This window comes from Thunnus maccoyii, chromosome 16 (genome assembly GCF_910596095.1).
Source record: "Thunnus maccoyii chromosome 16, fThuMac1.1, whole genome shotgun sequence".
NCBI lineage: Eukaryota > Metazoa > Chordata > Actinopteri > Scombriformes > Scombridae > Thunnus > Thunnus maccoyii.
The window spans coordinates 7,110,413-7,121,462 of record NC_056548.1 but is presented as its reverse complement, the minus strand read 5'-3'; the positions used below and the strand labels follow the sequence as shown (position 1 = coordinate 7,121,462).

General features: G+C 38.6%; 1 protein-coding gene across 1 annotated transcript; it reads right to left on the bottom strand.

Annotated features, from left to right (window-relative positions):
• Positions 1–1,207: 1,207 nt before the first annotated feature.
• arg2 (arginase 2) lies at positions 1,208–8,824 on the bottom strand. Its single transcript, XM_042389163.1, has 8 exons — positions 8,401–8,824; positions 8,209–8,281; positions 4,006–4,180; positions 3,715–3,874; positions 2,776–2,870; positions 2,551–2,655; positions 2,296–2,432; positions 1,208–2,152 (listed from the first exon to the last, which is right to left on the bottom strand). Exons 1-8 carry the CDS (start codon positions 8,512–8,514, stop codon positions 1,962–1,964), a joined length of 1,050 nt encoding a protein of 349 aa, XP_042245097.1. The 5' UTR covers positions 8,515–8,824; the 3' UTR covers positions 1,208–1,961.
• Between the last annotated feature and the right edge of the window lie 2,226 nt (positions 8,825–11,050).

Genomic DNA, 11,050 nt, shown 5'->3' with positions numbered 1-11,050 from the left:
ATCCCCCCAAAAAAGAGGCAGGTAACCAAACAGACATTAATATAAGAAAGGCAGTTATTTAAGTACAATAATGTGGTGCATTACTGCATGACAACAATTACAGGTGAACCAAACCATCAGATTCTTGTCAAGGTTGGGTTGCCTCCCTCCAGATATACACCTACTAAAGCTGATCCGTTGTTCTTTAACCATATGATTCTTCCAGTTCAATCTTCCCACCACCTTTTCACATGCAACACTTTCCATCATTTGTTTCCTCCACATTGTCAGTGTAGGAGTTTGAGCTTTCATCCAAGAATCAACTGGGCACAGGTTATTAAGCCGGTTGTTAATACTCTAAATGCACATTTACTCAACTGCAACACAACAGTTTTGTCCCCAAGGAGACATAACTTTAGTATGTTGGTTTTGAAGATGTGGACTCAGTACTGAATCATGCATGTAACCATTTGTAAAACTGTAAATGTTACCGTCACATTCCCCTAAAAAACTAAACCAAAAAGCAAATGTTTTTGGTGTCGTTACTACACGCTAAGGGCAAATACTAAGGCTGTATAACCTCATGGAAATTATGTAATATTTGATAATGTGTTACCAGCAACACTAATAACAATTTATATAAAACTGAAAACATGGCCATGATTTCTTCCAAGTACATGCAGTATTTGTAGCCTCAACACTGGCATGGCCGTCAGCGTCTGGATGGACATCAATCGGTTGATCACTTTGGTCCAGACTGAAATATCTCAACGACTGGATGGATTTGCTCTGAAATTTGGTTCACATCCATGGTGTTCTGACGATTCATTGTAATAACCTTGGTGGTCCCCCGATGTTTCTTCTAGTGCCACCAGCAGGTTGGACTTTTCACTTATCCTGTGAAATATCTCAACAAATACCAGATGGAGTGGCACAAACATTCATGGTCCCCAAAAGATGAATACTCATGACTTATTGATGTCTCAGCAACTGCAGACATTCATGCCCCCATCAGGGTGAATTGCAATCACTTTGGTGGTCCCTTGACTTTTCATTTCATTTAGTTTAGTGTTAACCAGTAAATGTTAGTATGCTAACTCACTAAACTAAGATCTTGAACATAGTAAACATTACAGCCTCACATCCAGAATGATGGATTTCTCCTGTAGAAATTAAACTAAGGAGAAAATAAAGTCACTTGTACACATGAACAAAAAATGTAATCACATTTATGGAAGACCAAAATATAAACTCTTTATTACAAGGACAGTAGTCATTTAGTGGCCACATCAAGTCAAATATAGACCAAGCATTAGATCAGTTCAAGTTATATTATGCTAATAACTGCCAGCATTTTTTGCCAGCATTTGAATCAAAGCTAAATATTAACCATTTTCAAGCCAAATAATACTGATGTAATCAGAACATGTTTATACGTAGAGAAACTCTAACACATATACTAGTGGGTTCTTTGTTAAAATACAAAAGTAAACTCTAAAGAAAATACAGTAACCACAGCTGGTCCAAAAGTGCAAACACATTATTACTAGTTTTTACGAACTGGCACAGCCACAAAACAGGTTTGAGAGTCCGCAGAAGTCTGGACGAACCTCTGAAGCAGGTTCATTCTCTTGTAAACCAAACATATAATAAATATGTGCCAGTCATGTCCTCTAACACTTATTACATATTGGAGCTAAAATAATTTAGTATTGCAGTTGAAATGAAAAGTTTTCCCATCAGTAAGTGTAGTAGTTTCCAAATTATGTCAAAGGCTTTTTACCGCAAATCTGTAAAGCCTGTTCATAGTTTTATGAATCTAGACATAATTTCATGGTTACATTACACTATACAGTGAAACGATGGGAACAAACACTTCCAAACTCAGGCAACTATTAGATTCAGTCTTTGCAGTCTTGTATTCAAAATTGCGGAATGCTCAGGGAGGATGTTGATAAAGTTCATAGCTTCGCTTTAGACTCTCAGATGCGGAGTTTCTCTGTGTCGTTCTTCACAGAGGGAATCTCATCCATTGGCACGTGAGCGCCTTCTCTCGTCTGCCCCAGAGATGATGCAATGACGTCAACTGCTAGAGAAGCGGTGGCCTCCACAGCTTCACGGCTCGCTCCCAGGACGGGGTTTACTTCTACCAGATCCATGGCTGACAGCAGACCTGCACATCAATATATTCATGTTAGATACAAAAATATGAAGATAAAAGCACTTAAAACTTAATCTTAGTGTTTTTTGAGAAACTAAAAGCAGCACGAAGCCATCTCTAGAGGCTGTTGAGACCACATGTGTACTCGTCTGTACCTGTGTTATGAATTTCCTCTGTGATGTAGATCCCCTCCCTGTAGGTCAAACCTCCATTCACTGGTGTTCCTGTGGCGGGAGCCAGAGACGGGTCAAATGCATCGATGTCGAAGCTCAAGTGGATCGGTCTCTGTTTTCTGTTCAAGAAGGTGAGAAAGTTTGTGTGAATACATGGTTCACTTCAAATCAAACATTGGAAAACATTTGGAGTCAACACGTTAAATAGTGAATAAATATCAAAACTGTTAAACTCACCTTGCCAGAAGATGGTCAAGAGTGACTTCCATGACCCTTTGGATGCCTAGTCTGTCGATATCCCTCATGGTGAAGTACTGGATACCCAGGTTCTTCAGGATCTGGCTGCAATAATCAAATTCGAAAACATCAATAACTAGTTTTTACACTGCTTACATGTTGGAAAATTAGGTTCACATAAGCCACATATGGTACAAGTTGTAAAAAATTATCGTATCTACTTACTGCTCTCCAGGGTCAACATCCCGCAGTCCGATATAGACCAGGTCCCTGGAGGAGAGGAATGGCTTCATCCAGGAGAACCCTGGGATATCTGGCATCTGTGGTGGACAGACAGAGATAATGTAATATGAAATTTATATGTAGGTAGGGACAGAAAAAACCCCAATACCAGTTGATATCTGGACGTTTGTTTAACCTTGGCTCATACTCTTAGTGTGTCAAAAACACCTGGCAAACCAGATAATAAAAAGATGTCAGTCAAGTAAAATGTATTTGACTGAAACGCTCCACAACTGATTTCAAAAGATATTAATATGATTTTTTACTGCTTGATTTCAAAGCTTCACTTCACTGGAATTACAGGACACCCCCAGCCTCATGCTCACCTACTATTTGCACTTTCAACTCTTTAGTGATGAAGGACGGCCTTCTAGATGCATTTCAAGTCTAAAAAGGTGACTAAAACATGTTTCTAAACTAACATAACTATTTGTTCCAGAACCTATTTATAGCCAAATATTTGCATACATGGTGCAGTGTGTGCACCTTCATTTTTTTTCTGGTTGTCACCTGTGATGCTAGAAGGCTGTTTTCAAATGAATCTGCTGAAGGAGGTTAGTTTCTCTGAGCTCACCTTAAATCTGAATCTAAGCGGTGTACCTACAAGCCTGATTTATGACCTTGACCTAGTTTGGAGCCAATTATGGTCCAGTATGTAACTTACATAAGTGTGATATGGAAGCTTGAAGTCTCCAGTGCACATAGACTGAGAATTTATTTTACAAGGAAGTAGGAGCTCCCTTATGTTCAGCAGTTTAAGACATTTAAACTAGTTAACAGCTTTTTTTTGTGGAAAACTCATATCAGACACATTCTAATTCAGAGGAGAATTTATATATATATATTAAAACATGTCTGAAGAGGATCTTAAATATTTCTCACCTTGTCTTGCAGCTCTTTGAGCATGAAGGCCACAGGCTGGCCGTGGAGGTTTCCTGACGGTGAAGTCATGGGCGTATTCACATCTGCGTGAGCATCAACCCAGATGAGACACAGGTCAGGACACTGCTCGGCATGGCCTCCCACTGATCCGATAGCAAGGCTGTAAAAGGAGAAAGGCAGTCATATAAATATCTGGTTTTCAAGGGAGGTGTAGCATTAACACATATGGTAAAATGGTATAAAGTAAGCTTTGGACACTTTGGTTGTATTGCATGATTTCAGGGTGGTTACCTGTGATCACCTCCAAGCATGACAAGGGTGTGCCCAGCACCGATAGCTCTGCTAGTGGCGCCAGACAGCATCTTATTCGCTGCTCCCACTGTGCGAGGGAACTTCACATCCATGTAGGGTTCGTCCGTCTCAAGGTGGTGAAAGTTGAGGTCTCCAAAGTCGTGGACAGAGTAGTCTGAAGAACATAAGAGCAAGCTGCCATGAATTTAGGCACTTTATGCTTTTAAGACAGTTAGCTTAGTCACCCTTTTATTTTATGATGACTGCACAGTGGTTCAATGTTTTATCCCAGGACACACACTGACTGTTGCATGGAAGGAACCTGCAATCTTGAGTCTGTACCATCTCATTTTTAGGACTCCATCCTGTTCTCTACTCTGAAGAAACATTTGTACTTTGAAAACTGCAGGTGCCAGTTTCAGCTGAAAAAACAACATAACCAGTAGCTTCTACAGCATGACTTGACATGGATCTGTCTACCTTGCAGTCTAAGGAGGCTGAGTCATTCAATGCCAGTGGAACATAAGTGACGGAGCACTTTCCATTCGTTCCCTTTCACACTTCAGCTCAGATTTCAGTCACTACAGTTCACCCTGTGCCAGGTGGCTACAGAAGTATAGACCAAAAAGTTTCCACTTAATTTACTGCGAGGTAAACAAGTGATGTGATCCACCGCATCAGGGGCTTATCTAGCAGTGTCAGCTTTGATGGCAGTGTAGTGTTACTCAGCTGATCTAAAGAGAACCAATATGATTCGTTACCATTCGTAGACAGGACAGGAATAGCCCATGTCTTGGTGCAATCGTGGGCATCTATTGCAAGACAAATCAAAAAGTCTGTTATAGCAGTTACAGGCTGCAAGTTCGGCTTCTATTTACTTTGAAATACAAGATTATAGCTGCTAAGTGTACTGTACTCATTGCTGCAGTTAAATCCCAACAATTATTGATTTAATTATATGTATGAATTTATTTTTGAAACTGTTTGTACAGACTGACACCAGCCCTGAGAGTGTGAGGATTGCAAGACGATGTGGTATTAAGTTCAGTTCAGATTTGGTTTCATACCTTTGACTCAGCTAGTGACATGGCAGTTACTGTATATCTTTTTTAACTGCTGCCAAATTGAAATCAGGCCATCAGGAAGGAGACACTCAGTCAGCTCACTGCCTTCAAATTCAGCAAACTAAGGACATTGGACAAGGATTTTAAATTCAAAAATAGAACAACCCTATAATTTCAATTTTTCCTCTCAGTTTTTTTTTTTAAATTTAGCTCTACACCAAATAGTCATAACTCCAATATTGTATAGAAGGGACTTTAAAGCAATGTATAATTACACCTAACCTCCATTTAGTTCTCAACAAGCAACAAAGTAATTTGCCATGTCATAAAAGTGTTTAAAAATCACACTTGAAATAAAAAAAACAAACAAGCAACAATAATGTATGATTTCCAATCTAGGATTGTCAGATCTATGATATCTTAGTGTGAGAATAGTTCTTCAGTTTCAAGATGTGCCAGGATAGACAAAAAACACATTTTTCTTTAGTAAATAACTAACTGATTTTTTTACTCTGGAAACACATTTACTTTTTGTATCAGTGTAACCAGTATTCATTTTAGCCTATCACGATTTTTTTTTTAAAGAGAGTGTTTTTTTTTTAAATTTTATATACTGTATTCTTAAAAATTTGGGACATAACTCTAAATATATTTGAACATATTTGATAATTTTATGGAGCGTATTCAATTCATTTGACTGCCATACACTACAGTACATTCAGTACAACACATTCCTGGTAACTGTGTGGCCTCTGCCAGAAATATATGTCAGTTACAGGATACAAAATAATTTCCCAACTGAAAAATGTTCCCTGTGTGAAGATGGGCAGGGCCGAGCCTGTTACGCAACATCTGTTGACAGCTGATAAGCTGATGGGACACCAGACATGGTCAGATTACTTGGCAGGTACTATAACTCTCTGGGTCTGATTAATTGACTTCAACGTAGGAACTGATACGTCTTTAAATATCACACACCAAGATTATCCAGAGTATGAAAACGTACGCAAGACTAAAATATCACCAACAATTACTGTCATTTTCTTATTATATTTATATCAGTCATGATAGTAGACTTAGTCTGTGGTATATTCTATAGTGAGGGTATTTATAGCAACCTTATAGTGGCCTAATTTTAATCATCTGTGGTAATAATAAAAATAATAATACATTTAATTTGTACCGCAAGTGCTACAATATTAATAACATAGAACACACAACATAAAGAAAACAGTAATAAGAGTTAAGATTTTTTTTTTAAAGTCTAGGGTCTGTGCTGCCCTCAGATGGTTAGGAAGTCTGTCCCACAAGTGTGGTACAGCAGAGCAGAAGGCTTGACCCCCCCCCGTGGTGCGGAGCTTAGTACTGGGGGCCTGGAGGAGCGAGCTGCTGGCAGATCTGAGTGTGCGGGTGAAGGTTTGTGGTGTGATCAGTTCCTGTAGGTAGGGAGGTGCATGTCCATTCATGCATTTCTATGTGAGTAGCAGGACTTTGTAATCAGTCCTGAAGGAGACAAGGGAGCCAGTGCAATGAAAACAGAGTTGATTTCATATGTTCATGTATCAACAGACACCCTTGTCTGTAAACTCTGCTGCTCCTCATAGCCTATGGCGTTTTTATTTTCTTATTATATTATCTTACTATTTTATGAGATAGTCCTACCTGTGTGGAGACTTTTTGGATGTTCTTTTAGGCACAAAACTGCGTGGACTAACTTAATAATAGTAATATGCATTTGTCATTATCTTAATCAAATAAAAACTGAAAAAGAAAAGACCAATCAATAGTTAAAGCCTTCTTGACTTTATTGTACCTAATTGTATTTTTTTTAATCTGCTATGGCACTACATTAATGTACAGTATGTTCTTGGCACTCAAAAATGACTTTATCTGTGTCTGTACCACAGATAAACAGTATGTAAGGCTGACTTTATAGTGACCTTAAATGTGCTTAGTGGTATTTTAAGTCACCCACACAGCAGGCTATCTTTACAATACTCCTGCCGTGACTTCTGCATTTGCTGTAGGTCATTCCTCTTGTTACGTGGCCCTGGAATTTCAAACACAATGCAAACCTTGGTGACTGTAATAAAGAAGGCATTCTTTCCGCCTGAGGTGTCCTCTTTCAGCCTCAAAGCGACCCCTGTTTCCAGCTGAATACTGTAAGGACAGTGGCTCTCAAACTTTTTCATGCCAAGTACCCCTAAACTGACACCACCAATTAGACCACAGACCCCCATCTGATAAGATTTTTGCTTTTAGATGTTTTATTACAGGAAGTGTATGAAACCCATGACCAAAATAGTCACACATTCTGTCATTGTGTTACTTATGGATGGAATTATAGTGAAAATAAATGATTCCCCTTTTTGATGGGCACCCCCTCAAGGAGTCACTGGACTCCACTTTGAGAGCCACTGCTGTCGGCAAAAACCAAATAAAAAGTAGTGCTACAGTAGCGAGTGAGTCTGTCTGCGGTGACGACACATTGGAAATAAATCAGCCATTCTCTTCCTGCGCCCGTCCGAGCATGTGCGAGAACAAGAACGACTAAACCAGACATGTGGTTCCCCGAATGGAGAAAAAATACATCACTTTGCATGATGTTGAGTTACCACAGTGTCTGTTGTTTCACTGAGTGACCCAAGTCACTTCATGTTTATTCTTGTCCCTCTGTGGCATCGCTTTAATAGCTGTTCTCGCGCCGACTGGAGCTCAGTCACGTAGTCGCCATAGTTCATCCTCAAAATATTTCAGCAGGGGGTTACATCATTGTCTGGTTTGGTTTATTCTGCCACCAAACTACTTGAAAGCAAAAAAATATACAAAACAAGGTTATTCAGTGGAGATTCTAGTCATTATCCTGTTTTATCACTATGATGAGATATTTAGGAGACGTACTGTATTTACAGTAGACTACAGCAGAGATCACTTTGTTCTCCAAAGCATGCGTACGGGAATAACCTCTCCTAAGCTACGTGTCTGATGTTGATATTTACGGTCAGCCGGTGATGTAACGGACTGCTGGCTGAAAAACCGGAGGTACGCGTTAAATCTGAACCTGCAGGATACACCCATTCAATGTTACATAACGCCGCTGCGTTGCTCTACTACTGTCCCCCGTCATCCCGTCACCTACCTAACCCGGAAAGCCTGTCGATGAGCCCCGCATCTCTGATGACTTTAGGACCGTGCTCCACGCCTCTTCTTTTCTGTCAATGAATCAATCAATAAATACATAAGTACACAAGAGAAATGAGTTAAATGAGTGTTGAAACTGTTGAAAATGAGAGGGAGGAAAAAAGAAATGTTACCAAAAAGATTTTCTTACCTGCCCTCTTGAAAAGGGAGCTCCCAGAACAGCCACGGATTGAGCTCTGCTCTGTTGGCAAGTGTGGCTGAGTTGAGTCCGGAGAAGACGAGAAAGAGATCCTCTCAAAGCCATTTTTCCTTTTTTACTTTTCCCCCTGAAAATATAATCAGCCCAGTCCAAATCAAACCGACTCTTCCAGCCGCCGAACAAAGAGTCTGATGAAACCTCAGTGGGATGCTGAATGTGGCCGCGTTGGTGCAGAGGGTCGGTCTTATTGCCTGTAAATCCAATTAATATTAATGAGCTACCGGGTAGGAAGACTGTGATAAGCGGTAGAGATGATCACGCCCTAATTTATTCATACAAAACACAAAGCTTCGTTTAGCAGTTAGTAATTATCAGTGATGCTGAGCGTTATAATGTGTTATAAGCTTTTATTGCCAGCAGAACGCCCTGCTTCATATATAGCGTCTGACGTCAGGGTGGATGACACACCTTCTGGTTAGCCAATAGGAACTGTCGAAATAGAGGGTTCGTTTAGGGGGGCGTGACCTGTGGACTGACGTAGGCTAGGAGGTTTTTTTTAAATGCCTGCTGGGAAGTGATGTACCGCAGTCTCATCCAGGTGGAAATTTCCACAGACGCCGCCGAGTGTTTATGTTACAGCGTTTGGCCTCGTTGTTTGTCCACATAGCTCCGACCAAAACATATCAGATTTCAGGTCAGATGTAAGCAAATATATGTGTTTACATCTTTGGCTACCCGTTATAACGTGTGTCTATTCCAGTATTCAGACCTTTTACCTTTTAAAGGAGTCACTTAGTTATTATGTCATGTACATACAAGTGTCCAGCCCACATGTACTTACAGGACGTTAGAACACAGTTACAGTGGTGAAACATTTGTCAACATAGGCAACATAGACAAGAACAAAACTTCTCTACACATAAAATCAGCCAAACTAAGGTGATCTTCCTGAAGCACAGCTCAATTTTTTTTATAATAATTCTTCCAAAAAAATCATCAGAAATTAAGGATATTTTACTAAAAAGTGTAGCCCCTAAATCATCATATAATAAGCAATAAAATCACATGGTAAACCGTAGTAGTCCTATTCTTTCATAAATAAAAGTACTGTATTATTATCAGCAAAATATACTTATATAATCCAAAATAACAGTATTCATTATGCAGAAGAATTGTCCCTTTGAGTGTTATATTAGTTTATAAAAATGTTGTTATGCTGATGCATTAATGTGTGAGTAGGATTTTATTGTTTATCTGGTCAAGTTCAAACTAATTTGAACTACTTTATATACTGCTGGGTTGTTTATAACTGTGTAAGGTATTATAAGGCCATTTGTTTTGTATGTAGTATTCTGCATGTGGAGTAAATTAACATTAAAAAGCAGACATGTAACTAAATTGCCTTAAAATGTAAAATGTAACATAAGTACAGTACTTGAACAAATGTATTTAACCACATTCCACCTCTGCCTGTTGCAGTGTCTGTTGTTGGTGTGATTGGCGTTGATGAAAACCATTATCCATCTCATTTTTAATGTTTTAGCCCACTGATGGTTTGATTTTTTTTCTGTCAGGACACAATGTGTGCACAGTTCTTGCAAAAATACACATAATAAACAATACAAAAACAGATATACAGTGTCTAAAACAACAAACACTGATATATTATTGTAACATATAATAAAATTGATTTTAACTTAACTGTAAAAGCACATACAATAGTTAGTTAGTTTGTTAGTTAACCTTGGGTTATAGAACATAAACTTAACACAGCGGTTGCTAAGCGACACATTAAACACATATTTTTCTTCTGACGTAATCAGCCGGTATGTGTGACGCAGCCCAGAGCTACAAACTGATGTATGAACACATCACCTGGGGTGATGAAGTCATTGAAGAGCTCTCGTTACAAACTAAAGCAATGAATCTGGCGCCACCAAGTGTTTGAAACGGAGAATACTGAGAATATAATAATAATAATATGTGACCTATAATGTTTGTTCCCTGATTGCTGCCTGTCAGGCTAAACCTTCTTCCAGGATGTGTATAAATCCTGCCCTCCGCCAGATTCCCAGCTACTACCAGACTGTGTACTAAAAGATAAATAAACATAACAAAATTTAAACTTTTTGCAGCTTCTCTCAGAATACATTTTACACTTTTACACTTCTTCTTTATATTATTGAGATTACTTGATTTTGTGTATTTTTTTGTATGTGCAAACCTACTTGGCAATAAACCTGGTTCTTATTCTGATACGAACCTACTACAAATCAACCAATTTAAATAATTTATAATTTTATATTTATGTAGTTTCCAAGCCATGTTTAGAGTTTTTAATATCTTCTAGACAAATATTTTCTCAGTTCATTTCACTATGAAAGAGGAACTGCAGAGACTTTGAATTTATCCATCCTAGTGAAAAATGACGTCCTCTGTTATTGTTGTCTACATGTTGCATGGTAATGATTTTTAAGTCTGTACTGAAGTATCATGCAAAAATAAGGTACACTGGCAAAAATAAAATGAGACATGATGCATAGTGTTGGGCTGCAGCCAATGATTTTCATAGTTTATCTGTTCATTGTGTTTCAGATTAATTATTTAATACATAAAATGTCAGATAATAGCAAAAAATAAA

What these genes read in the sequence shown, in the direction of transcription:
- arg2 (XM_042389163.1), bottom strand. Translation starts at nt 8,514, where the DNA reads ATGGCTTTGAGAGGATCTCTTTCTCGTCTTCTCCGGACTCAACTCAGC. An exon ending in TCAAAGAGCTGCAAGACAAG is followed by an intron (nt 2,871 to 3,714) that starts GTGAGAAATATT and finishes TGTCCACCACAG; the next exon opens with ATGCCAGATATCCCAGGGTT. An exon ending in CTTGACCATCTTCTGGCAAG is followed by an intron (nt 2,433 to 2,550) that starts GTGAGTTTAACA and finishes CTTCTTGAACAG; the next exon opens with AAAACAGAGACCGATCCACT.